This window comes from Malaclemys terrapin, chromosome 13 (assembly GCF_027887155.1).
Source record: "Malaclemys terrapin pileata isolate rMalTer1 chromosome 13, rMalTer1.hap1, whole genome shotgun sequence".
Taxonomy (NCBI): Eukaryota; Metazoa; Chordata; order Testudines; family Emydidae; genus Malaclemys; species Malaclemys terrapin.
In genome coordinates, this window is record NC_071517.1 from 44,493,642 (window position 1) to 44,519,713 (window position 26,072).

The following is a 26,072-nucleotide window of genomic DNA, read 5'->3' on the forward strand; positions in this document are numbered from 1 at the left end:
CCCAGGGCTAGGTTACAGACGTAACTGTCCTGCTCTGCTCAACCTGGGGGAGACCTCAGCTGGAGTATGGTGTTGGGGGACAACTAAAGCCCAAAGGCCCTCAGAATTTATAACAGCAAAAGAAAACCACTGACAAGATTTGGCAATAAACAAATGCAGGTTTTGGACTCAGAAACAAAAAGTCCCTGACAAAGCTGCGTTTGCAGAAGATAAAGAAATGTTGCTATTAAAAAATGACACTGCGCTCCAAACCCCCCTTCTAATAGATTAAAGGGTCGAACGGGGAAACGTACGTATCCTGTAAGAACAATGAAGGTTTGCTGAATTCTAAGGAAGGAAGAGAGTTGATCGTTACATTTTTGATAAGGTGTAATAATGAGTAGAGATAAGGAAACACCAGAGTGTTTTTGCCAATTCTTCTTTGATATCAAATTGCTGACTTAGGATGCTATTAGTGCTGTTGTGGTGAGCAATGTGTCGTGCTGGAAGATGGAAGTAACAGGTACATAAACATAATAATAAATAAAAACCCCTTTGCTGGGAAGGCTGAGAAACAGGGCGCCCGGGATAACTCGGCACAGAAAACAGTAGATGTTAGATAACTGAAACGTGTATAGATGTATTCCATGGACTATGTGAAAAGCAGTGCGTCCTGTGGTGAATGCTAATCGGAGAAAAGCTGAACAATGGGGAATGTGAAACGGCACAAGAATCCAAGGGAACGTGGGCCCAAAACTGGCGAAGCGCCAGACCGGAAGCTGAAGGATGGGACCGAAGGATCAGACCAGGAGATCGTGCGAGGCCATGACTGTCATGGAAGGTGGAAAGGTTTCTCCGTGTTCCGGAGTGTGGTAACAGGCCTATTTACCTATTTCATCTTGTCTGTCATTATTCATCTGGCATCAATGCATGTCCAGACACAACAATAATTCTACCTGAGAGACCAGGTGTGGGAGGTCATCTTCTGTTGCTGTCCAGTAAAATATATGGCCTCCCCCACCTCATCTGTCTAATAGCCTGGGCAAAATTTGATGCAGCCTAAAGTGGGTAGACGTGTGACTCCGTCCCCTGCCTCACGCGCCCAAGAGTGTCCAGTTCTGGACGTCACCCTCTAGGAAAGAGGTGGCCAAGTCGGAGAGAGTCCAGAGGGGAGCAACGAAAGTGATCAAAGGTGGAGAAAACCTGACTTGGGGGGAAAGGTTAAAGGGTGACGTCTCGAGGGCCCTTCTAGCCCGACATGTCTATGATTCTAAGAAGAATGATTCGAGGTCTGGAAGATGGAGGCGCTCAGTCTGTTTGGTTGACCCCAGAGAAGGTTAAGAGGTGGCTTGATCATGGTCTACAGCTCCCTACAGCGGGAGAAGATCTCTGGTCCAAGAGCGGGAGAGCATCTCTGCTAGCTGAGGGCTCCTTCATCTAGTGGACAAAGGCACAATGAGTTCCCAGCGGCTGGAAAGAGAAGCGAGCGGTGGCCACTGGGAGCCCCCCAGGAACCTTCTACTGCTGCAGTGCGAGGAGGACCCCTCTGTTCACTGACACGGGCAGACCCTTGTGTGTCAGCAGCCGCAAGGCAAAGGGTTCAAAGCCTCCCTCCGCCACGTCCCTAGTGGCGCCCCCTAGTGGCACTGCCAAAGGCCACCCTGCCATGGGACGCGCCGTTGAGGCGAAGGGTAGAGAGACCTGTGAGGGGCAAACAAAGTTCAAACTCCAGCTCCCCAGGTGCTCTAATGAGTCAGCGCCGGTGTTATCTCTGGCTGGGAGAGACGCCAGCAGTCGTCCAGCGCTCGGGCTCAGGAGATGGGGAGTGGTTTTCCATGCAAGTGGGACTAGTTGCCTAACAAGAGGTTGGACTTGAATGAGAGCCAGAAGCAAGGCGACATTAACTGACTGCTCCGGGGAAGGGCCCGACAGAGAGAGACGAGAACGAGGCTGCGGGCTGTCATCCTGTGGAGGTAGGTTTCCCCCTGCCACTCAGGTTGGGAGTTGGAGAGACTCTTAGAGCAAGAAGATGCAATAATTAGGGGATTAGAGCAGGGAAGGTTGGGAGCCAGGACTCCTGGGTTCTGTCCCCAGCTCTGGGAGGGGAGTGGGGTCTAGGGGATTAAAGCAGCGGGGCTGGGAACCAGGACTCCCCAGCTCCTATTCCTAGCTGAGGGACAGGGGAGGGACCTGGGGGTTGGAGCACAGGACTTGCGGGAGGCTGCGGAGGTGGGTCCTAATCTCATCTCAGCCCTTGTCTTCACTGCCCTCTCATGGCGCCCACCAGTCCAATGCAGTGCACGGTGCTTTTGAGGCTTTTTCAATCCATGTTTTTAAAGAGCGTGGAGATTTTCAGAAGAGTGGAGAAAAAGCTAGAGAAAGGGTGACTAATCTCCTCACTTCCTGTGCACAGCTCCGAATCCTTGACTTAGTGACCATAGAGTTGTAGAACTGTAGGACTAGAGAGATCGTCTATCCCAGGTCCCCTGCACTGGGGCAGGACTAAGTATTATCTAGACCATCCGTGACAGGTGTTTGAGCTGCTCTTTAAAATCCCCAGTGATGGAGATTCCACAACCTACCTAGGCAATTTATTCCAGTGCTTCACCACTCTGACAGTTAGGAAGTTTTGCCTAATGTGCAACCTGAACCTCCCTTGCTGCAATTTAAGTCCATTGCTTCTTGTCCTGTCCTCGGAGGTTAAGGAGAACAATTTATCACCTTCCTCTTTACAACAACTTTTTACATACTCGAAGACTGTTATCATGTCCCTCCTCAGTCTTCTCGTCTCCAGACTAAACAAACCCAGTGTTTTCAATTTTCCCTCATAGCTCATGTTTTCTAGACCTTTCATCATTTTTGTTGCTCTTCTCTGGACTTTCTCCAGTTTGTCCACATCTTTCCCAAAGTGTGGCGCCCAGAACTGGACACAATACTCCAGCTGAGGCCTAATCAGCGCAGAGTAGAGTGGAAGAATTACTTCTCGGGTCTTCCTTATGACACTCCTGCTAATACATCCCAAAATGATGTTCTTTTTTTTGCAACAGTGTTACACTGTTGACTCATATTTAACTTGTGGTCCACTGTGACCCCAGAACCCCTTCCGCAGTACTCCTTCCTAGGCCGTCATTTCCCATTTTCCCAAGTGAAGTACTTTGCATTTGTCCTCACTGAATTTCAGACCATTTCTCCAGTTTGTCCAGATCATTTTGAATTTTAATCCTATCCTCCAAAGCACTTGCAACCCCTCCCAGCTTGGTATTGTCCGCATACTTTACAAGAGTGATCTCTGTGCCATTATCCAGATCATTGATGAAGATATTGAACAGAACCAGACCCAGAACAGATTCCTGGAGGCCTCCCCTATATGCCCTTTCATCTTGACTGTGAACCACTGATTATCTAATCTAGATACACATCCCCAAACACCCACTCTACCTATCTACCTAGCCCCAAACACCCCCTCTATCTATCTATCTATCCTACAGGTGAGCAGGTCTGGCTATCTCCAGCAGAGGGCACTGTTGCACAAGCAGATATTCCCCAGCAAGGCCAAGACATGGGCCCCTGGCTGAGGTCTCTGGGGCTGGTGGGACCCTAAAGGCGGCGTCTGCCTTTGCTTTGCAGGTGGAAGGAAGCCAGCCAAGATGGCTGGGAAAGACTCTGAGCTGGAGAAAGGCCTCCATGCCATCGTGGGCAGCTTCTACAAATACGCCAAGGGCCCGCCCGGAGCCCAGGCGCTGGACCAGGCGGCTTTCCAGAAGTTGCTCAGCAACGAGCTGAGCCATCAGCTCACGGTGAGACCCGGCGACTCGCACCCCAAGGCACCAGCAATTGCCAACTGCTCACTGATGGCAAAGGGGGCTCTGGCGGTGCCCCTCACTCCTGACCCGCAGCCCCCTGCTGCCCCAGCCTTGGGCTCCCCCACCCAGCTCTGCCAGTGCCTCTCAAACCCGACCCGTAGCCCCCTGCTGCTATCCCAGCCCTGGGCTCCCTCACCCCAGCTCTGTTGGTGCCCCACACTCCCGACCACAACCCCCTGCTATCACAGCCCTGCCGGTGCCCCTCGGTCCTGACCTGCAGCCCCTGCTAGCCCAGCCCTGGGCTCCCCCTTTCCTGCCACCGGCTCTGATGATGCCCCTTAATTCACCCCCCCTTTATCCACCTCTGCCTCTAGCTTGTAGCTCAGCAACACAAACACACACACACATACCCATGTAGCAGGTGTGATTCCCTCCAGCAGGAGCCATCTCCCCTTCTGCCCCCCACCAGTAGCCGCCTTCACTGGCCAGTTGCTTCCCACACCGCGGCTTTGCCATGTCTCCCTTGTGTTTCAGGAAGTGCAGAGCACAGAGGCGGGGAAGGACCTGTTGAAGAAGTATGCAGACAAGAAGGGCATCTCCTTCGAGGAATACTGGAAGCTGGTCGCTTTCGTCTGCCAAACCATCCAGTGTAACAATTACAGCAAACGTAAGAGTTCAGTGGAGGACAGTGGGGAAACCGAGGCAGGTTCCTAAGTGGGCGACTCCCCCAAATCCTTCACTTCCAGAAGTTAAAGCAAACCTGTCCCCCTCCCCCACTTCCCTCCCCCCGCAGCCTCTAGACCCAGTTGCCCTAAAATTCACCAGCTTTCTCAGAGACTGGAATCTGTCTGCCTACCCCCTCCTCCCGCTGTCGGGATCCCCATTCCAACCTGTGCTCCCCATATCTCCCACCTCTCCCGCTGCTGGGATCCCCACCCACAACCTCCCTAGATAATTTGTTCCGGTGCTTAGCCACCCTGACAGACAGGAAGTTTCTCCTAATGTCCAACCTAAACCTCCCTTGCTGCAATTTAAGCCCGTTGCTTTTTGTCCTATCCTCAGTAAAGTGGAAGAATTATTTCTCATGTCTTGCTTACAACACTCCTGCTAATACAGCCCAGAATGATGTTCTCTTTTTTTTGCAACAGTGTTACACTGTTGACTCATATTTAGCTTGTGGTCCACTGTGACCCCAGATCCCTTTCCGCAGTACTCCTTCCTAGACAGTCATTTCCCATTTTCCCAAGTGAAGTACTTTGCATTTGTCCTCACTGAATTTCAGACCATTTCTCCAGTTTATCCAGATCATTTTGAATTTTAATCCTATCCTCCAAAGCACTTGCAACCCCTCCCAGCTTGGTATTGTCCGCAAACTTTACAAGAGTGATCTCTGTGCCATTATCCAGATCATTGATGAAGATATTGAACAGAACCAGACCCAGAACAGATCCCTGGGGGCCTCCACTCAATATGCCCTTCCAGCTTGACTGTGAACTACTGATTATCTATATCTATCTATCTATCCCCAGACACCCCCTCTAGCTAATCTATCTATCTATCCCAGACACCCCCTCTAGCTAATCTATCTATCTATCCCAGACACCCCCTCTAGCTAATCTATCTATCCTATACTTGAGTGTGTCTGGCTATCTCCAGCAGAGGTCACTGTTGCACAAGCAGATATTCCCCAGCAAGGCCAAGACATGGGCCCCTGGCTGAGGTCTCTGGGGCTGGTGGGACCCTAAAGGCGGCGTCTGCCTTTGCTTTGCAGGTGGAAGGAAGCCGGCCGAGACGGCTGGGAAGGACTCTGAGCTGGAGAAAGGCCTCCATGCCATCGTGGGCAGCTTCTACAAATACGCCAAGGACAAAGGCGGAGCCCAGGCGCTGGACCAGGCGGCTTTCCAGAAGTTGCTCAACAACGAGCTGAGCCATCAGCTCACGGTGAGACCCAGCGACTCGCACCCTGGGTGACCAGACGTCCCGATTTTATGGGACTGTCCCGATATTTCCTTGTTTGTCCCGCGTCCCGACCGATGTTTGGTCGGGACACCCCGACCGATGTTTGGTCGGGACACTGCACAAAGAAGCTCCGGCTCGCGCCCACCCCACCCCGACTCCGCCCCCTCCTTCCCCCATTGGATAGCTCCCCAAATCCCCGCCCTGGCCCCGCCTCTTCGCTGTGTGGCGGCGGCGCACGTGCTGGAGGGAGGCCGGACACCAGCGTGTGTGGCGCGGCCGCCATGAAGATTAAGAGGGTGGTGCGGTGCAGCAGCTGCGCCCGGAGGCCAGCGGAGGAGGGATGTGTGGAGGGGGGATGGAAGGAGGAGGGTCGGGCAGTTGCACCGAGTCCGCGCCTCTCTCTTGGCGCGGCGGCTGTGGGGGGTCCGGGGCGCGGGCGCTGAAACCCGAAACCTCCCGCCCATGAGTGGAGCGGAGGCGGCGGGGGAAGAAGGAAGTGGCTCGGCTCGGCAGTCCCACACACACCGAGGGGGGAGCGCTCCGGTTTGTTCACTGAGCTTATGGCAGCTACAGGGTGGGGAACGGGGGGTCTGTGCCTCCTTTGCGGGGCTCTCCCGTCCCCGGGTGGGTTCTCGCTGCCCCCTGCTCCTGCAACCTTCCCGGCCCCACCCCCCGGGACTTCGCCTCCTGCACCAGCCTTTGTGTGCGGAGGCGGGACAAGCCCGTGCCGGGAGGGAGGCTGGTTTTTAGGGCATCTCTGATTGCAGAGCCGGGGGGCGCAGCCAGCAGCTGCAGAGGGTTACGGCGGGGCGGGGGGTGCGCTCTGGTGCCTTTTTTTTTTTTTTGCTCCACCCCCCCGGTGTCCCGATATTTCATCTTTGGCATCTGGTCACCCTACTCGCACCCCAAGGCACCAGCAATTGCCAACTGCTCACTGATGGCAAAGGGAGCTCTGCCGGTGCCCCTCACTCCCGACCCGCAGCCCCCTGCTGCCCCAGCTCTGCCAGTGCCTCTCAAACCCGACCCGTAGCCCCCTGCTGCTATCCCAGCCCTGGGCTCCCTCACCCCAGCTCTGTCAGTGCCCGTCTAGCCTCACCTGCAGTCCCCTGCTAGCCTGGACCTGGGCTCCCCCTTTCCTGCCACCAGCTCTGATGATGCCCTTTAATTCTTAATTCACCCCTCCTTTATCCACCTCTGCCTCTCGCTTGAAGCTCAGCAACACACACACACACACACACACACACACACACACACAGAGAGAGAGCAGGTTTGATTCCCTCCAGCAGGGGGCACCACAACACACTCCCCCTCACCAGTAGCCGCCTTCATTGGCCAACTGCTTCCCGCACCGCGGCTTTGCCATGTCTCCCTTGTGTTTCAGGATGTGCAGAGCACAGAGGCGGGGAAGGACCTGTTGAAGAAACTGGATACAGACAAGAATCAGCTCATCTCCTTCGAGGAATACTGGGAGCTGGTCGCCTTAATCTGCTACGCCATCGAGCGTTACAATTACAGCAAATAGTGACCATTGAGCGGAGGCCATTGGGGAAACTGAGGCAGGCTCCTAAGTGGGCGACTCCCCCAAATCCTTCACCTCCAGAAGTTAAAGCAAACCTGTTCCCCTCTCCCACTTCCCTCCCCCTGCAGCCTCTAAACCCAGTTGCCCTAAAACTCACCAGCTCTCTTGGAGACTGGAATCTGTCTGCCTACCCCCTCCTCCTGCCGCTGGGATCCCCACCCCACCCTGCGCTCCCCACATCTCCCACCTCTCCCACTGCTGGGATCCCCATTCCGGCCTGCGCTCCCCACATCTCCCACCTCTCCCACTGCTGGGATCCCCACCCCACCCTGCGCTCCCCACATCTCCCACCTCTCCCACTGCTGGGATCCCCATTCCGGCCTGCGCTCCCCACATCTCTCACCTCTCCCACTGCGGGGATCCCCATCCCACCCTGTGCTCCCCACATCTCCCACCTCTCCCACTGCTGGGATCCCCATTTCGGCCTGCGCTCCCCACATCTCTCACCTCTCCCACTGTGGGGATCCCCACCCCACCCTGCACTCCCCACATCGCCCACCTCTCCCACTGCCGGGATCCCCACCCTGCCCTGCGCTCTCCACATCTCTCACCTCTCCCACTGCGGGGATCCCCACCCCACCCCGTGCTCCCCACATCTCCCACCTCTCCCGCCGCTGGGATCCCTCCTGGCCTGGCCTCCCCATGCCATCTGCCTGGCCCACTGTAACTTGGTAATGTTGCTTGAATAAAGAAACCAATTTGTCTCTTTTCATACTGCAGTCAGAAGACTTTTGACACACGAGGCTCGGTATTGTCCTGAGCTGGCAGACGACTGTGGGAGTGCTGGAGGGAATCGTGTGTGTGTGTGTGTGTGTGTGTGTGTGTGTGTGTGTTGCTGAGCTACACTGTAGCCCGGGGTGGGCAAACTGGTTGGCCCGAGGGCCACATCTGGGAATAGAAATTGTATGGCGGGCAATGAATGCTCACAAAATTGGGGCTGGAGGTGCGGGAGGGGGTGAGGGCTCTGACAGGGGGTGCGGGCTGTGGGGTGGGGCCAGAAATGAGGAGTTCAGGGTGCAGGAGGGGGCTCTGGGCTGGAGTGGGTGAGCGGGGCGGGGGGGTGAGGACTCTGGCTTGGGGTGCGGGCTCTCGGGTGGGGCTGGGGATGAGGAGTTTGGGGTGCAGAAGGGTGCTCTGGGCTGGGACCGAGGGGTTTGTAGGGAGGGAAGGGGATCAGGCTGGGGCAGGGGGTTGGGGTGTGGGGAGACGCTCTGGGGTGCAGGCTCCCAGCGGCACTTACCTCAAGCGGCTCCCGGAAGCAGCGGCATGTCCCTTCTCCGGCTCTTACACGCAGGCAATGGCCATGCAGGTCCCATTGGCGTGCTGGAGGAGGCCACTGGAGCAGATAGTAGCAGGAGTGGGGCCATGCTGTGGCTTCTGGGAGTCGTGTGGTGCAGCCCTGACCCTGCACCTCAAGCTGTAGTTTCCCCACCCCTGATTTATGGGGTTTTTCCAGCTCAATTGATACAGATATTACCTAGCATTGGTCCCTGGGGAACCCCACTAGAAACACCCCTATTAGATGACAATTCCCAGCAAAAATTACTTTGGGGGATCTATCAGCAAGCCAGTTTTTAAGCCATTGGATGTGGGCTGCATTGGTTTTCGCCTAGGGCTAATTCTTGACTTGGGATGTCGTGCAGGGCTAAGTCAAATGCCATCCATATGTGATGCCAACTTTCCTTTGAGTGTATTATGTCAACACAGTAACCTTTATTTACCTAACCGGGGCACTCATAAAAAAACGATACTGAGTTTCTCTGACATGACCTCTTTGCCAGGAAACCAGGTTGAAGGGCAACTAACAGAAGGCGTGAGTGTCTCTTTGTTCATTTTGCCTTAGGCCGTGTGGGTATGTCTTCCTACGTGTTGCAACACATGACAGATTCCAGGCCAAATTCCCTGCTGGTGGCGAACAACCCTTGATTCAATGGAGTTCAAGCCACTTACATGAGGGCTTCACTTGGCCCTGATTTCCTAGGAAGAGACGTTCCCGCCTCTGTATCCAGTCAGTCTGTGAGGTCAAGAGCGCACAGCGGCAGCCCTCCCTGGGCTAGATCCGCAGCTAGTGTCATTCGGACGTCGCTCCATTGCGGCCCATGGAGCCAGAGCCCCGAGTGGTGCAAGTCAGCGCTGGATGCAACTGAGCTCCGCCCAGTCGCACCAAGGGGCCATCTGGCACCATTAACTTCCAGCCCAGAACATCTTCAGCGTTCATTGCCAAGAGACGGCGGGAGACCCATTTCCCCTGGGAACCTCACAACTCACTCAAAGTGGCACGTCAGCAGTCTGCAACGGCTCATCCGTGAGGGTACAATTTCCCACCTTCTTCAGGGGCTGGGCAGCTTGGGGGGGGCATGTCACAGATTCATAGCTTTACTCATCTGACAGATGCCAGAGAGAGCAGTTTCTCCCCCAGGGAAGGCAAGAAGATGCATAATCCTATATGGGACTTGAACCTATATAATCAGGAATCCAGAATCTGACGTGTACATCCAGACTGACCCTTCCAGAGTCCATGGAATCAGGGCTGGAGTCTGATCTCAGTGACCCCCAGTGTAAACCCAGAGTGACTCCACGTCAGCCAGCAGTGTGTACTTTCGAAGTATGCTAGCCTAAAGTGAAGTAAGTCCAGCAGCTTCACTAGATTTACACTTGTAAACCCAGAGTAAGAGAGGTCGACTCAGTTCAATCACTCCAGGTTCCCACCGGCGTAACGGAGTAATAAACGGATGGATTTAGTTCAATGGATTTATTGGGATGTATGTGAGGAATAACTGCAGAAAGGCCAACAGGATTACTCCAGGTTTACACTGGGGTGTAATGAGGAGCCAGTCAAGGAACCACATCAGATTTATGTTGGTGTGACTGCAAAGCAACTCTGCTGACTTCCCCAGTGTTCTACTGGTGCAAATCCGGAGTAACTCCAATTAGCCCAGAAAGTCTGAAACTCTTAACTCGGATGCTCTGACCTCTGTGGAGCACCAACGGGACGAATGAACCAGCAATTCTCAAAGGAAACCAAATGAATTGCCATTGAATGCTTCCTATTTAAGGTTACATCTCACCGGGGAAATGGCCGGACCATGCACCCAGGGGCTGCTGAGAACAAAGAACCAGCAACAAGCTAGAGGTTCAGCTGGTGTGAACCACCCCAGCTAGCGAATAAGTCAGGATGTCACCGACTTACAGCCAAAATTGCCTTTGTTCTAGGTTGCGGGTTCGAATCCCAGGGCTGTTGGGTTGGATAAAACAAGATGGTGGGATGTTGGCGGGTTCTGTGGAAGGGTTCCTGAAGCCATCATCACTGATCCTGCTATTAACTGGCCCCTGTCATTGGCGGATAAGCCAAGACTACTCGGGCCTCAGGAACTGAGTAGAGAAGAATCCGTCCAGGTGTAGGACTCAGGCACATCAGCAGAGGGCGATGTGGGGCAACTTGGCCATGGCACCAAGGTGGCTCCGATCAGGCCCCAGGGTCGGGGGACTGGCTGGCCCAGGGCGATGGGGCAAGGGACATGGGTGTCAGAGATCCAGGTCCCACATGGAGAGGGGCTTGTTGGACTGGGTGCTCAGGAAGGGAACTATCTCCTCCGCGAAGGAGTCCTGGAAGGTGTGCAGATGGGTCAAGCTGGAGCTGTTGTAGAAGGACAACTGGCCTCCTTCGAAGTCCAGATACACCCCCACCTTCTCCAGCCTCCCGCAGACGGACAGGGTGAGGCGGGGGTCCGTCAGGGCCCGGTACTGCCCCCCTCGCCGCTCGATGGCCCACACCCCTTCCCTGGCCCGGAAGCTGAGACGTCTCTTGCGTTTCACGGACCTCCGGGCAGCGCCCACCACCCAGTCGGGATTGTCGCCCACCCGCACCTCCCAGTAGAGCCGGCCGCCCGCACAGCCCTCCCGCCCCACCACACAGGGGCTGGCCGTGAAGCGCTGGGGCTTACGGCGCCAGAACCGCCGGCCCGGGCTGAACTTGACGCCGGTGGCTTCCTCAATGAGGACAAGGCTGGGGTGGGCCGAGTGGCAGTCCAGGGTGATGCAGGCTGGCACTGCGGGAGGAGAGAGGGAGAAGAAGGGGTTAATGGCTGGGTTGTGTCTCATATGCCCTGTATTGGCAGCAGGGGAGGGGGATTCCCCATCAATTAAAGAGATATTCTCCCCCAAGTCAGTGCTGGCCCCATGGGAGCACTTGGGGGCACTGTGTTGTAGGGAGCATGGTAGGGGGTTCGGTAGGGGGCGCTCTTTCCTCACAGTCAATGCTGACCCCAATACCCCAAAGCAGAACTAGGGGGCGCTGTGCTGCAGGGAGCAGAGTCAGGGTTGCTTTTTCCAACACTGGGGGCATGCAAAGCAATATCATGGGAACGGCACCACCCCCTCATCTTCCTCTTCCTTTGCCTCTTCCTCCTCAGCCTCCAGCGCCCCCTGCTGATCTCCCGCCCCGCTCCCCACAGCACAGAGGTCGAGTACGGTCACTTCACCTGGGTGGACTATCCCCAGTAGCTCCTTCCAGGCGTAGAACTGCAGAGGTCCCTTAAACTCCCCAAGGTTCAGGTCCACAGGCACCACTCCATCGTCTTCCTCTTCCTTAACCTCTTCTTCCTCGGCCCTCTCCTCTTCTTCCTCCTCTTCCACCTCAGGTTCCTCATCTTCCTCGTCCTCTTCCCCTTCCTCCTCTTTCTCACATTCATCGGTGTCATCGTCACTGGTTCTCAATTCCTCTTCTGCCTCCACCTGGTCTGTCTTCTCCATCTCCTTCCCCTGGACTCCCTGCCCCGCACGGACTCTGTGGAGAAGCTTGTGGGTTGGCGTGAGTGGCCCTAGTGTGGTTTTCGAGGATAAGGGCCTACCACCAACAACCAATGGGGTCATGAAGGCAACAGCCCTACCCACCACCATCAGCCAATGGGGTCTCAAGGATAACGGCCTACCTACTGCTGCCAGCCAATGGGGTCACAAGGATAATTGCCTACCTACCACTATCAACCAATGGTGTCATGAGGATACTGGCCTGTGTACCGCTGCCAGCTAGCGGTGTTACTGCTTTAGCTCAAGTGTAATGTCTGGCGTGTGTGGTCAGCTGGCCTGCAGAAGGAGACAAAAGCCTACTAAAGCTACTAGTTAATGGTGCTACTCCCGTATGTCAAGCGGTAGAGCTCAGAGCTCGCTGTGTGCTCATGAGAGGATAATAACCTACTATTGCTACCAGGTAAGGGTGGTACTCCTGGAGCTCAAGTGATGGAGTTTAGCATGCGCTGGTTCATGTGAGAGAAAAGCTTATCACTGCTTGATGGACTCACTCCTGTCACTCACACTGTAGTGGCCCCTGCTCCTAGGTCTAGTGGACCCTGGATTGAACCCTGAAGGTGACCAATGAACTCAAACTTTTGTATGGAAATTTTGGGCGTGGGGACAAACCCAAAGATACTCACCTCTCCATTAGCTCCTTGGCATCCTGGATGAGAGGAGAAAAGGGATGGGAATGAGTCAATCCCCAGAGGAGCTACCTCCGCCTCCCCCCACCTCTGTCCATGGGCAAAACTCTGCTCCTCAGCCCCATAACTGCTGCCTCACCCCAGTCAATAGGATGATTATTTCCTCTCTGGACCAAGTTTTGGTCCCCATCCCCATCTCTGTTCCCTTGCAGTCCTATCAACCCCCATTGACCCATCTCTGCTGGCACCCAAACCCCAGCTCTTCTCCCCTGCCCCCTCCAAAGCCCTAACCCGTCCCCCATGCTAGCTCTGTCCCCCTCCAGCCTTCCCTGCCCCCTCCCAACCCTCCCCCCACCAAGGTCTGGCCCTTCCCCTCACCTTGAGGAAGCCGATGTTGTCCTTGCGCTCCAGCCCCACGCGTACCCTGGAGAGGGTCTCGGTCCAGGACGCCACTTTCCCATTCAGCTCCTGGAGCTTCTCTTCCATCTGGGCCAGGTTCTTCTTCTGCTGCCGCTCCAGCGCCTCCTTCAGGCCCAGCTCCCGCAGACTCAGCAGCTGGTGCATCTTTTCGAACTCTCCCGAGATGTGGTCCAACAGGGACTCGGAGCAGCTCTAGGTGAGGCGGGGGTGGGGGGGGAGGATGGAGACCTGAGTGGGCGTCTGAGCCGTCAGCACCAGACCCACTTCTACACCAAGGCCTATTCCAGAGCTGAGGATAGAACCCAGGATTCCTGGCTCCCAGCCCCCCTCCCTGCTCTGACCACTAGACCCCACTCCCCTCCCAGGGCTGGGGATACAACCCCGCAGTCTCTCCCTCCCTGGATGAAGCCCATGTGCCCATCTAGCCCGGTATCCCGCCTCCTACCTCCAGCTCTGTTACGTTCTCCTGCTGGCGGCACCGGCTCCGCATCAGCCTCTTGAGACCTTCCTCCAGGGGCTGCAGAGACGCCTTGAGCTGTTCCTGGGCAGCAGAGATCCGGGGTCACCAGTTGGAGCCACCCCATCGAGATTCCTCACCCGGCAGTGGGATTTCAGTCCCAGCTCCCTCCTGGGAATTTCAGCCCTGCCCAGCCCTTCCCATTGGCTGCCCTTCCCCAAATCCCTGCCTCCCAGGGATGGGCAGCCAATCAGAGCTGCTGCAGGTGACAGGCAGAGTGTACTACCTTCCCCCGCCCCACTCCCCCAGCAGCCAAGAGGAGTTTTCAGGTAGGGGAGGAGGGAGCAGAAAGAGCCTGACAGTTCCAGGAATGGGTCAGTCCACTCCCCCCACCCCACTGGGAGCAATGGGTCAGACTGCTCTCACTCCCCTCACAATGGGTCAGTCCACTTCCAACCATGAGCAATAGGTCAGTCCTCTCTCCCCTCTTTCCCTCCTGTGATAATGGGTCAGTCCACTCCCCCTTCCTCTCCTGTGAGCAATGGAGTGCTCTGCTCTGTCTCTCTCTCTCTCTCCTAGCTTGGGTCACTCCATTCTCCTCTACTCTACTCCCCTCCTGTGAACAAGGGGTCAGTCAGTCCACTCCCCTCTTAGCAGTGGATCAGTCCACTCCTCCCCCTCCTGGAAGCAATGGTTCAGACTGCTCCCACCTCCAACCAGCCCCCCCATCCCCATGAGCGGTGAATCTATCCACCTCTCCCATCATGAACAATGGGCCAGTCCACTCCCCTGCTCAGAGCAATGGGCCTTTTCACCCCCCCCCCTTGATGAGCCACTCCCTGCGCCCCCTATGAACAATGGGTCAGTCCACACCCCCTCCCCCCCCCCCGAACACAAGGCCTGGGAGGGGTGAGGAGCCCCTGCAGTTGCGGGACAGGGAGGGACGAAGTGCAGGGTGGGGGCAGGACTGACACGTGGCTGGTGGTGATCAGCATTGATGTGGGTCTCGACTTGTCTCTGAGGAGCCCAGAAAGCTCTGATGTGGGGATGGGGGCACTGGGTTCACACGGGGCTTGAAGTGGCAGAATTAAAGGCTGGGCTGGGAAGCAGCCAGAGGCAGGCTGCGGTGGGTAGAATTGAACCCACTAGACCCTGCCTAGAGAACCCAGGAGTCCTGGTTCCACCCCTATGCTCTCCCAACCTCTAGGCCCCACTCACCTCCCAGAGAACCCAGGCATCCCTGCTCCCGCCCCCCCTCAACTCCCCTCCCAGAGAACCCAGGCATCCTGCCTCTTATCTCCCCCTGCACACTCTAATCCCTAGATCCCACTCCCCTCCCAGAGAACCCAGGTGTCCTGGCTCCCGCCCCCACACTCCCCTCCCAGAGAACCCAGGCGTCCTGCCTCTTATCTCCCCCTGCACACTCTAATCCCTAGATCCCACTCCCTGCCCAGAGAACCCAGGCATCCCTGCTCCCGCCCCCCCACACTCCCCTCCCAGAGAACCCAGGTGTCCTGGTTCCCATCTCCCACTGCATGTTCTAACCCCTAGACCCCACTCCCCTCTCAGAGAACCCAGGTGTCCTGGCCCTCACCTGATATTTCTGGACGGCGTTTTTGACAGGCAGGAAGTCATGGCCGCGGTGCTGGGGCAGGTCCCGGCAGATCACACACACGGGCCCCTCGTCCTGGCTGCAGAAGAGTTTGAGGGGCTCCTCATGCTCCGCGCAGAAATACCAACTCCCTCCTCCGCCCGGCTGGGCCCCCTCGTCCAGTCGCAGCAGCCGGGCTTTCTCCGCCAGGCTGCACAGGGCCCGGTTGAGGGCCACCCTGCGCAGGGCGAAGGGGCGCCGGCACTCGGGGCACAGCCCCCGGCGCTGCCCCTTGGGGACGCAGGGCTCCAGGCAGGCGGCGCAGAAGCTGTGCCCGCACTCCAGCATGCGGGGGTCCCGGAACAGGGACAGGCAGATGGGGCAGAGCAGGTCCTCCGTGAAACTGGAGACTTCTCTGACTGATGCCATCAGGCTGGGGACGTCCCTTCTCCTAGGGGCCTGAACGCTGCTGGGCCGGGACGTCCCTTCTCCCAGGGGCTGGGTCACTGCTGGGCCGGGACGTCCCTTCTCCCAGGGGCTGGGACGCTGCTGGGCCGGGACGTCCCTTCTCCCGGGGGCCGGGTCACTGCTGGGCCGGGACGTCCCTTCTCCTAGGGGCCTGAACGCTGCTGGGTCGGGACGTCCCTTCTCCCGGGGGCCGGGTCACTGCTGGGCCGGGACGTCCCTTCTCCCAGGGGCCAGGTCGCTGCTGGGCCGGGACGTCCCTTCTCCTAGAGGCCTGAACGCTGCTGGACCGGGACGTCCCTTCTCCCGGGGGCCAGGACACTGCTGGGCCGGGACGTCCCTTCTCCCGGGGGCCGGGTCACTGCTGGGCCGGGACGTCCCTTCTCCCGGGGGCCGGGTCACTGCTGGGCCGGGACGTCCCTTCTCCTAGGGGCCTGAACGCTGCTGGGCCGGGACGTCCCTTCTCCCGGGGGCCGGGACGCTGCTGGGCCGGGACGTCCCTTCTCCCGGGGGCCGGGACGCTGCTGGGCCGGGACGTCCCTTCTCCCGGGGGCCGGGTCGCTGCTGGGCCGGGCCGGGACGTCCTTTCTCCCGGGGGCCGGGTCGCTGCTGGGCCGGGACGTCCCTTCTCCTGGGGGCCGGGTCGCTGCTGGGCCGGGACGGGACGTCCCTTCTCCCGGGGGCCGGGTCGCTGCTGGGCCGGGACGTCCCTTCTCCTGGGGGCCGGGTCGCTGCTGGGCCGGGACGTCCCTTCTCCCGGGGGCCGGGTCGCTGCTGGGCCGGGACGTCCCTTCTCCTGGGGGCCGGGTCGCTGCTGGGCCGGGACGTCCCTTCTCCCGGGGGCCGGGACGCTGCTGGGCCGGGACGTCCCTTCTCCCGGGGGCCGGGTCACTGCTGGGCCGGGACAGGACGTCCCTTCTCCTGGGGGCCGGGTCACTGCTGGGCCGGGACGTCCCTTCTCCCGGGGGCCGGGTCGCTGCTGGGCCGGGACAGGACGTCCCTTCTCCCGGGGGCCGGGCTGCCCTGTCTCTGCCCCCAAGCCCAGAGGCACTGGAGCCGGCTGCAGTGCAATGAGGCCAGGCTGCAGCAGGACCCGCCTCCTCTGCTGACTCAGCGATTCCTCCTGTGGCTGCGAGGTGCCTGCATCCTGCCCCCCCCCCAGCCCTGACTCAGCACCAGTCTGCTTTCTCCCCTCCCCCCAGTAACCCTCGCCTCTCCAGGCTGCTGGACATGACCGTGCACCTCTGTGATTGGCTCTGGCAGCTGCCCTGGCTGTGCTGGCAATGTGGGGGGGTCATGGTGAAGTCATTTTGGGGGGACAGTCTGAGCAAACTCCACCCCCCCCTTCCTGAAACTGCCCCACAAGCCATGAAGCCTGGGAGCCAGGACTCCTGGTTCTCTCCCCAGCTCTGGGAGGGGAGTGGGGGCTAGTGGTTAGAGTGGGGGGGCGGGGGCTGGGAGCCAGGACTCCTGGGTTCTCTCCCCAGCTCTGGGAGGGGAGTGGGGGCTAGTGGTTAGAGTGGGGGGGCGGGGGCTGGGAGCCAGGACTCCTGGGTTCTCTTCCCAGCTCTGGGAGGTAAGCGGGGGCCAGTGGGTTAGAGCAGGGGGGAGGGGGCTAGGAGCCAGGACTCCTGGGTTCTTTTCCCAACCCCCTGGAAGAGAGTGGGGGCTAGTGGTTAGAGCAGGGGGTCCGGGAGCCAGGACTCCTGGGTTCTCTCCCCAGCTCTGGGAGGGGAGTGGGGGCTAGTGGTTAGAGCGGGGGGGGGGGGGAAGCCAGGACTCCTGGGTTCTCTTCCCAGCTCTGGGAGGTAAGTGGGGGCCAGTGGGTTAGAGCAGGGAGGAGAGGGCTAGGAGCCAGGACTCCTGGGTTCTTTTCCCAACTCTGGGAAGAGAGTGGGGGCTAGTGGTTAGAGCAGGGGGGGCTGGGAGCCAGGACTCCTGGGTTCTGTTCTGAGCTCTGGTTTATTTGATTCATACACTTTGAAAATGTCCTCGTAACCAGGTCAATATCGTCCAAAGACTCGATAGAATCAGCTACTCATGCAACACCCAGTGAAATGCCGGTGTCCTGCCTGCTGGGCAATCCGGGTACATTTCCATGGCTTGTCCCTCACACTGGCAGGCTAGAGAGGCTGGATCCTGGTGGCTTTACCCTCCACCAAATCAACTCCTCAAAATATATGGCAGCTCCGAATCGCCGAGGGCTGGGATCGGCCGCACAGATGCACCCCAGGTGGTCGTCAGTTCCACGTGATAGGTGTGACCTCAGGCCCATCATGGACAGTGGCTAGAAAAGAAAAATAGTTGGATATTGATACCTTGCAGAGATGCAGCCAGCTCTGGGGTGGGGCAGCTGGGTAACAGACGCACAGCGACACCACATGGGGATGGCTCGCCCAGCGCTGAGATGCAGCCACCTCTGGGGTGGGTCTTGGCTCCCCCACCCCGGGTGTCTGCTAAAGATAGGATGGTGACACTGCACCCCATATTCATCACAGTGGCATGATTATGACATAATAATGATGCATTTTGAACAAGATGTGTCATGTGAGGTGGCTATGAAAAAGTTATGATTTGCTGAATATGATTATCCTATTTTTAAGCATGTATCATTTGTGCATCTGAATATTGACTGTGTAGCTGTATTTCAAATGGGCTTACTCTGGGTCACACCCACAACTAGCCTTCCAGGTACAACAATGTAGACGCTAGACAGTGCCGATGGCTCGTCAACAAAGTCAATGGACCATGGAAGAGCTTAGCCTTCCTGCAAACGTTTCAGCCAGCCTATGAATAATGGCTGCCAAGCCCCAGCAAGGACATGTGACCAGACCACATGACACTAAATTCCAGTTTGGTGCCTGTATTTTGCCAGAAACTGGGCTGGGAACTTAGCTTGAAACAAAGGGATTCCCGCCGTGTGGAGAGACTATATGAGGTGAGGAGTGACATCACGACTGGTCTTCACTCCCCCACAACTCAACACGGGAAAGAAGCTCTGGAAGACAAAGGACTTGGAACGGGGGAGGGGAACCGAGGCTGCCAGGCAGATGTGTGCCTTGTGCCTTAAGAATCTGCAAGCCTGCTCGTACCGTCAGTCAGGGTGAGATATGGCGAATTCAAATCCTATCGATCTAGTATAATACGTTTAGCTTGCGTTTTTCTTTATTTGCCAGGTAATCTGCTTTGATCTGTTCGCTGTCACTTATAATCCCTTAAAATCTCTCCTTCTGTAGTTAATGCACTTGTTTAAAGGTTTTATCTTAACCAGCGTGTCTTTATGTGAAGTGCCTGGGAAAATCTCAGCTTGGTGGACACAGGCTTGTTGTGCATATCTTTCCGACATCGAGGGGAAAGCAACTATATTAATGAGCTTGCATTGTACAGATCCCCGTGCAGTGCAAGACGGTATAATTCTGGGTTCATACACCAGCAAGGGTGCAGGGCTGGGGAGCTGGGAAATTGGCTCTTGTCTCCTGTATGTCCTTGAGGGGCTTAGGTAAAGCACTCAGGTAGCTTAGTTGGGTGCGTGGCGCCACCTGCTGTCGTGCTGGGTGATAACAGGGCCCGGAGAGGCTGACTGAGCCACCAGCGGAGCCGCATGAGAAGGGCCAGCCCAGTTAAATGGTTAGGGTCACAGCCGTTCCCACGGCTCCCAGACTGCAGCCCGGGGGTGACAACCCGTCACAAGGACAAGGGTGAGAAACCAGCCTGACCTGCTTGGATGGTCCCCAGCATTTCTTGCCAGGCCTCAAAGTCCAGCGAGTCTTTGAATTCCTCGAGACCCGGGTCCACAGCAACGATATCCCCATTGTCATCTTCATCTCCCTCCTCCTCCTCGCTGTTATCCTCATCTTCATCTCCCTCCTCCTCCTCGCTATTAGCCACATCCTCATCTTCATCTCCCTCCTCCTCCTCGCCATTAGCCACATCTTCATCTTCATCAATCCAATCATCATCATCGCCGCTGGACCCTTCGTCACTTGCACCGTCCTCTTCCTCCTCCCCACCACGGCTCGACTGATCCTCCCGGACTCTACAGAGGGAGAAATATACTAAACCAGCCACCTGTGTGTGTGTACACACACCTCTCCCTCGGTGTACATACGGATCTCTTTGTGTGTGCGCGCGCATATGGATCTCTGTGTGTGCGGGCATATGTGTGTGTGACTCCATGTGTGTGTGTGTGTGTGTGTGTGTGTGTACAGATCTCTGTGTGTGAGGTCAGATGTGTGTGACTCCATGTGCAATTGTGTGTGTACAGATCTCTGTGTGTGAGGTCAGATGTGTGTGTGACTCCATGTGCGATTGTGTGTGTGTGTCACTAACACAAAGAGAGGAACACACAGACCGAGTAGACCTAAAAAGAAGTGTGCATGTGGGGGGGAGGAGACACACACTCACCTTCTCATCAGCTCCTTGATGCCCTAGATGCGCGAGAAAGTGACAGAATTAGCCCCTGGAACTACCCACCACAGTAACAAGCCGTGCCCCCTTGTGGGTGAGATACCAGCCCTATGGGGCAGTCCTTTCCCACCTCCCCTGCTCAGCCCCAATTCCCACCCCTGCTTCATCCAACCCCACCTGTCCCCAGCTGCTTTCCCTCCATACCCCTTCTGTTGCCTGTTCCTCGCATCATACACCTGCCCATCTCCCCTAACCTGCTTCTGCCTTGACAGCCTGTTCCCCTCCCAGATACTCCAGGAGTCCTGGCTCCCAGTGCCCGCCGCTCTAACCCACTAGACTCCACTGCTGTCCTGGAGCTGGGGATAGAACCCAGGAGTCCTGGCTCCCAGCGCCCCCCGCTCTAACCCACTAGACCCCACTGCCATCCTGGAGCCAGGGATAGAACTCAGGAGTCCTGGCTCCCAGCCCCATCCCATAGCTCCGTCATGCAGCACCTCCCCGTCTTGTTCCCATCTCCTGGCAGATGAAATCCCGCCTCACCCTGAGGAAGGCTATGTGATCTGAGGTGTCCAGCCCCGCCCGGGCCCTGGACAGGGTCTCGTTACGAAAGGTCACTTCTTCATCCAGCTCCCTCAGCCTCTCCTCCATCTCCACCCGGTTCTCCTCCTTCAGCCTCTCCACGGTCTCTTTCATGCCCTTCTCCTTCTCCTGCAGGATCTGATGGAGAACTCCAAACTCCTTGGCGATATACCCCAAGAGGTCTTGGGCGCAGCTCTGCAGAGGGCGGAGAAACCAGCGGCAGGTTCAAAACACATCACCCACCACGGAGCGTGTGCGGGAAGCAGGACGATCGGTGCCTCAGTTTCCCCAACTGTACAGTGGAGAGAACAGCACTTCCTGACCTCATGGGGGGCTGGGAGGGTGAGCACAGGAAAATGGAGCGAGATGGGAATTTTTTTGACAAAATGTTTTTTATAGAAAAATTTGGAACAATCGAAACTGTGTGTGAAACAGGGTTTGGACACGACAAGTCTCCTAAACCAGGAAAAGTTTGGCAGGGAAGGTGAGCTAAAGGGCCAGGGCCTGTTAACTTAGGGACAGTCACGGACTCCTAACAATAATAATACCTAGCACTTTTCATCCTCAGATCTAGCCGCCCTGGACAAGTTTTCCTGGCTCTGCCAACCTCTGTGTCTGCTCCATAATCCTGAGTCTTGGCTACTGGCCCTTTGTTAACGAGCGCTGGTCACAAAACCAGACCGGTGGAAAAGGCTGATTTTTCAAAAGGGGGGTTTCCGAAGGAAGTCAGTGTCATAATCCCTGTCTGATGGGTAGGGAAACTGAGGCACAGATTGGGGCAACGACTGGCCCAAGGTCATCCAGTGGCCGAGCCAGGAATAGAACCCAGGTGTCCTGAATTCCTTGCCAATGCTTGAACCATTAAGGTACGTGGCGTCGCTCTCCTAGGCCTATGTGCATGGTCCAGCCACTAGGAGGGGACAGCGAGCCCACACCGTAAACGTGGGTTAAAGCCTGACCCCATCTCAACCATACAAGGGGGCTCTTAGCAATACCTCCAGCTCTGCTATGTTCTCCTGCTGGTGGCGCTGGTCCTCAGTGGCTGAATTCAGATTGTCCTTCAGGGGTACGAGAGATGCCTTCAGCTTGTCCTGTGCAGCAGAGAAACCCACCCGTCAGCGAGGGGTTTTTACCCCTTCCTCACAGGTCAGGTTTTCTCAACCTTTGATCATTTTTGTTGCTCCCCTGTGGGCTCTCTCTCGTTTGTCCACATCTTTCCGGAAGTGCAGCGCCCAGAACTGCTGTCGTTCCTGGTTTTGCAGTCGTGCATTTGATTTTTTTCCTTCCTCAGTGTAGTACACTGCACGTGTATTTACTGAATTGCATCTTGATTTCAGACCCATTCTCCAGTGACACAGCAAGGAGTCCCCCCCCTCAATGAACTGGCCACCCAGGGGATGTAATGAGACAGGAGCAGTGCAGGGGACAGAGTCTGGCAGTGTCCCCCAGCCTAGTTTGACCTACTTAGACCCCAAATTCCCCTCCCAGAACTGGGGATAGAACCCAGAAGTCCTGACTTCCAGCCTCTATCTTCTAACCCAGTAGATCCCACTCCCAGAGAACATATAGGAGCCCTGGCTCCCAGCCCCCCTGTTCTAACCACTAGACCCCACTCCCCTCCCAGAGAACCCAGGCGTCCTGGCTCTCAGCCTCCCTGCTCTAACCACTACACCCCACTCTCCTCTCAGGGAACCCAGGCATCCTGGGTCTCAGCCCTCCCACTCTTACCACTAGACCCCACTCCCACCCCAGAGAACCCAGGCGTCCTGGCTCTCAGGCCCCCCCACTCTAACCACTACACCCCACTCTCCTCTTAGGGAACCCAGGCATCCTGGCTCCCAGCCCCCCTGTTCTAACCACTAGACCCCACTCCCACCCCAGAGAACCCAGGCGTCCTGGCTCTCAGCCCTCCTGCTCCAACCATTAGACCCCACTCCCCTCCCAGAGAACCCAGGCATCCTGGCTCCCAGCACACACCCCCAGCTCTAACCATTAGACCCCACTCCCCTCCCAGAGAACCCAGGCATCCTGGCTCTCAGGCTCCCCCCACTCTAACCACTAGACCCCTCTCCCCTCCCAGAGAACCCAGGCGTCCTGGCTCTCAGCCCCTCCCCCCGCTCTAACCACTACACCCCACTCCCCTCCCAGAGAACCCAGGCGTCCTGGCCCTCACCTGATATTTCTGGACGGCGTTTTTGACGGGCAGGAAGTCGTGGCCGCGGTGCTGGGGCAGGTCCCGGCAGATCACGCAGATGGGCCCCTTGTCCTGGCTACAGAAGAGTTTGAGGGGCTCCTCGTGCTCCGGGCAGATGGACCAGCCAGACCCGCCCCCGCCCCCGCCCGGCTGGGCCCCCTCGTCCAGTCGCAGCAGCCGGGCTTTCTCCGCCAGGCTGCACAGGGCCCAGTTGGTGGCCGCGCTGCGCAGGGCGAAGGGGCGCCGGCACTCGGGGCACAGCCCGCGGCGCTGCCCCGTGGGGACGCAGGGCTCCAGGCAGGCGGCGCAGAAGCTGTGTCCGCACTCCAGCATGCGGGGGTCCCGGAACAGGGACAGGCAGATGGGGCACAGCAGGTCCTCGGCCAGGCTGGACACGTCCAGGGCAGACGCCATCGCCGCCCGGAACTGTCCCCGGGCCGGCCGGAGTCACAGGCTCTGGGGGTTTTGCTTTCGGTTCCCGCACACCCGGTACACACCCCGCCGGAGGAAAGGAGAACCCGGCAGCTGTCACCGCCCAACACACTTCCGCGGGCTGGCCAAAGTTCAGCTTCTTTGCACGAGTCATACGCAATGCCCGGAGCTGGAGAGAGAACCCAGGAGTCCTGCCCCCGCCCCCACCTCTAACTCACTAGCCCCCACTCCCTCCCCTCGCAGGGCTGGGGAGAGAACCCAGGAGTCCTGGTGTCACGGAGTGTGGGGGGGACACAAGGCCCTGCACCCCCGGCTTCCTGCGATTCACCCTAACTCCCAGCCAGTAAAGCAGAAGGTTTATTTAGACGACAGGCACACAGTCCAAGGCAGGTCTTGCAGGCACAGACAACAGTTCCCCCCACAATTAGGTCCATCTGGGGGCCCCAGGGACACCACAGCCCCATTGGGGGGTCAGAGCCCCGTCTGGGCTCCCCTCCATTCCACCAGCCAGCTCCTGAAACTCGCACTCTCCCAGGCGTCTCCTCCCCCCAGCCTTTGTCCAGTTTCCCGGGCAAAGGTGTCACCTGGCCTCCAAACTTCCTGGGTTCTCATGTTACATGCTCAGGTATCCTCCCTCAAGGCCAATCTCCCATCCCCCAATGCAGACCGTCCTAGCCAACCCCCCCTGCAACCTTCCCAGCCAACACTCCCCGCTCAGCATTCAAAGACCACATTAAGAACAGTCCAGGTTCGTCACACCTGGCTCCCAGCCCCCCCTGCTCTAACCACTAGACCCCACTCCCTTCCCAGAGCTGGGGAAAGAACCCAGGAGTCCTGGCTCACCTGCTCTACCCCCATCCAACCTCTCCCTAAACCAATATGTTCAGGGGGATGTGTGTGGGCGGGGGGGGGGGGGGGAGAAGGGATCAAAACTTCCACTCTCCAGCAGCTTTCTACACCCCTTGCAATTAATCCCCCTTTCCCCTAATCCAGGGGTTCTCAAACTGGGGGTCGGGACCCCTCAAGGGGTCATGATCTTATTACATGGGGGGTCACGAGCTGTCAGCCTCCACCCCAAACCCCCCTTTGCCTCCAGCATTTATAATGGTGTTAAATATATAAAAAAGTGTTTTTAATTGATAAGGGGGGGGTCGCACACAGAGACTTGCTGTGTGAAAGGGGTCACCCGTACCAAAGTTTGAGAACCACTGGTCTAATCCAGGGGTCTCAAACTCAAATGATCACGAGGGCCACATGAGGACTAGTACATTGGCCGAGGGCCGCATTTACTGACACCTCCCCCCACCACCCTTGGCCCCGCCCCCACTCCACACCTTCCATGAGGCCCTGCCCCCATTCCAACCCCTTCCCTGAAATCCTCACCCCAACTCTGCCCCATTCCTGCCCCCAGGGAGGGCAGGAGGGGTGTGGGGCTCAGGGCAGGGAGTTGGGGTGTGGGGTACAACGGGGGGTTGGGCAGCAGGAGGGGCTCTGGCTGCAGGAGGGGCTCAGGGGGCGGGCTCCGGCCCGACACGCACCGGGGCAGGGCAGGCCGCCTGCCTGCCTGTCGCCGCACTGCTCCGGGAAGTGGCCGGAACCTGGGGGAGGAAGGAGACAGGGGTCTGTGTATTGCTGTTGCTTCAGGCACCACCCCCAGCAGCTCCCATTGGCCGGGAACAGGAAACTGCGGCCAATGGGAGCTGCTGGGGGCGCTGCCTGAAGCAAGAGCAACACACACAGCCCTGTGCCCCCCCCTTCCCCACGTTCCGGCCACTTCCCGGAGCGGTGCAGGGGCAGGGCAGGCAGGGAGCTGTGTGTCGGGCTGGAGCCGCTCTAAGTAAACACTGGGGGGGGGGGACCGCGAGGAGCTCGCGGGCTGCAGAAAACAACCCCCCGGGCCGCGTGTTTGAGACCCCTGGTCTAATCCCTCCCGGAGCAGAGCCTGCAATTCGGGCTTTCCACCAGCAGGGTGCAGTCGTGCTCTCAGGTGCTATGTAACCCCCACCCCTCGCACAATCTGTCTCCTTCTGCTCAGTTTCCAGGGTCCCTCCTAACCTGCTGGGACTTGCTTTCCTGTGTTTGTTTCCCCACTCCCCTCTTTTCTGTCTCTCTTCTCCACCCCACCCCCGTCTCCCCAGTTCCTGGCCTGCTCCCCAGCTCTGACCCAGGTCTTCCCACCCTGCAGCAACTCTCATTTGTTCCTTTTCTTTCCTTCTGTCAGGGCCGGCCTTAGGGAAAATGCCATCCTGGGTGAACTTGTTTTTGGCACCCCTAGCCCGTGTGTGCGGTGCCCCTCCCCATTGCCCTGGCCCCTGTGGGTGCCCCCCATTGCCCCTGGCTCCCCACCTTCCCTTTGCCCCCTAACCTCTGCACTCCTAATCCCCGCACTTCCCCCTTCACCCTGGCACCGTGTCCCTAGTGCCCCTAACCCCTGTATTGTGCCCCCTGCATCTCTAACCCCTGCACCCCATCCTGTGCCCCTAATCTCTGCACTCCCCCCCTTTACCCCAACCCCTGCCCCCCCCCCACGCCCACATGGGGAAACACCTGGATGCACTGCTGCTCGCTCCACCACGCCCCCCAGGGGGCTGTGAGGGGGGGAGCGAGGAGCGACATCAGGGCACCCGGCACCCAGGTCACGTTCCCCACCTGGGCTGCATAAGGGGAAGGCAGGAGAGCAGCAGGGAGCAATTTCTGACACTACACAGGCAGCGCAAACACCTCTGCGCTGCAACATGGTGCCCCCCCAGACCACAGCGCCCTGGGCAGTCG

General features: G+C 57.9%; 3 protein-coding genes across 3 annotated transcripts; 1 reads left to right on the forward strand and 2 right to left on the reverse strand.

Annotated features, from left to right (window-relative positions):
* Positions 1-1,840: 1,840 nt before the first annotated feature.
* LOC128848400 (uncharacterized) lies at positions 1,841-8,032 on the forward strand. Its single transcript, XM_054048370.1, has 5 exons — positions 1,841-1,952; positions 3,607-3,776; positions 4,317-4,449; positions 5,554-5,723; positions 7,123-8,032. Exons 1-5 carry the CDS (start codon positions 1,856-1,858, stop codon positions 7,261-7,263), a joined length of 711 nt encoding a protein of 236 aa, XP_053904345.1. The 5' UTR covers positions 1,841-1,855; the 3' UTR covers positions 7,264-8,032.
* A 1,072-nt stretch (positions 8,033-9,104) lies between these two features.
* On the reverse strand, positions 9,105-15,818 carry LOC128847795 (nuclear factor 7, ovary-like). Its single transcript, XM_054047496.1, has 6 exons — positions 15,227-15,818; positions 13,621-13,716; positions 13,134-13,367; positions 12,753-12,775; positions 11,802-12,106; positions 9,105-11,369 (listed from the first exon to the last, which is right to left on the reverse strand). The coding sequence occupies exons 1-6, from the start codon at positions 15,650-15,652 to the stop codon at positions 10,846-10,848; spliced, it is 1,608 nt and encodes a 535-aa protein (XP_053903471.1). The 5' UTR covers positions 15,653-15,818; the 3' UTR covers positions 9,105-10,845.
* A 1,813-nt stretch (positions 15,819-17,631) lies between these two features.
* LOC128847732 (zinc-binding protein A33-like) lies at positions 17,632-23,359 on the reverse strand. The gene is made up of 6 exons (XM_054047404.1): positions 22,848-23,359; positions 21,670-21,765; positions 20,636-20,869; positions 20,093-20,115; positions 19,405-19,724; positions 17,632-17,975 (listed from the first exon to the last, which is right to left on the reverse strand). Exons 1-6 carry the CDS (start codon positions 23,280-23,282, stop codon positions 17,929-17,931), a joined length of 1,155 nt encoding a protein of 384 aa, XP_053903379.1. The 5' UTR covers positions 23,283-23,359; the 3' UTR covers positions 17,632-17,928.
* Positions 23,360-26,072: the final 2,713 nt, after the last annotated feature.

Bases quoted from the DNA above. Each gene is read 5' to 3' on its own strand.
- LOC128848400 (XM_054048370.1), top strand. From the start codon at position 1,856: ATGAGAGCCAGAAGCAAGGCGACATTAACTGACTGCTCCGGGGAAGGG. The intron at 1,953-3,606 runs GTAGGTTTCCCC...TTTGCTTTGCAG, and splicing joins CGGGCTGTCATCCTGTGGAG to GTGGAAGGAAGCCAGCCAAG. The intron at 4,450-5,553 runs GTAAGAGTTCAG...TTTGCTTTGCAG, and splicing joins GTGTAACAATTACAGCAAAC to GTGGAAGGAAGCCGGCCGAG.
- LOC128847795 (XM_054047496.1), bottom strand. From the start codon at position 15,652: ATGGCATCAGTCAGAGAAGTCTCCAGTTTCACGGAGGACCTGCTCTGC. The intron at 12,107-12,752 runs GTGAGTATCTTT...GCTTCTCCACAG, and splicing joins GCCAAGGAGCTAATGGAGAG to AGTCCGTGCGGGGCAGGGAG. The intron at 11,370-11,801 runs GTGAAGTGACCG...CTCCTCCCGCAG, and splicing joins ACTGGGGATAGTCCACCCAG to TGCCAGCCTGCATCACCCTG.
- LOC128847732 (XM_054047404.1), bottom strand. From the start codon at position 23,282: ATGGCGTCTGCCCTGGACGTGTCCAGCCTGGCCGAGGACCTGCTGTGC. The intron at 21,766-22,847 runs GTGAGGGCCAGG...TCTGCTGCACAG, and splicing joins ACGCCGTCCAGAAATATCAG to GACAAGCTGAAGGCATCTCT. The intron at 17,976-19,404 runs GTCAGGCTGGTT...TTTCTTTTCTAG, and splicing joins GCTGGGGACCATCCAAGCAG to CCACTGTCCATGATGGGCCT.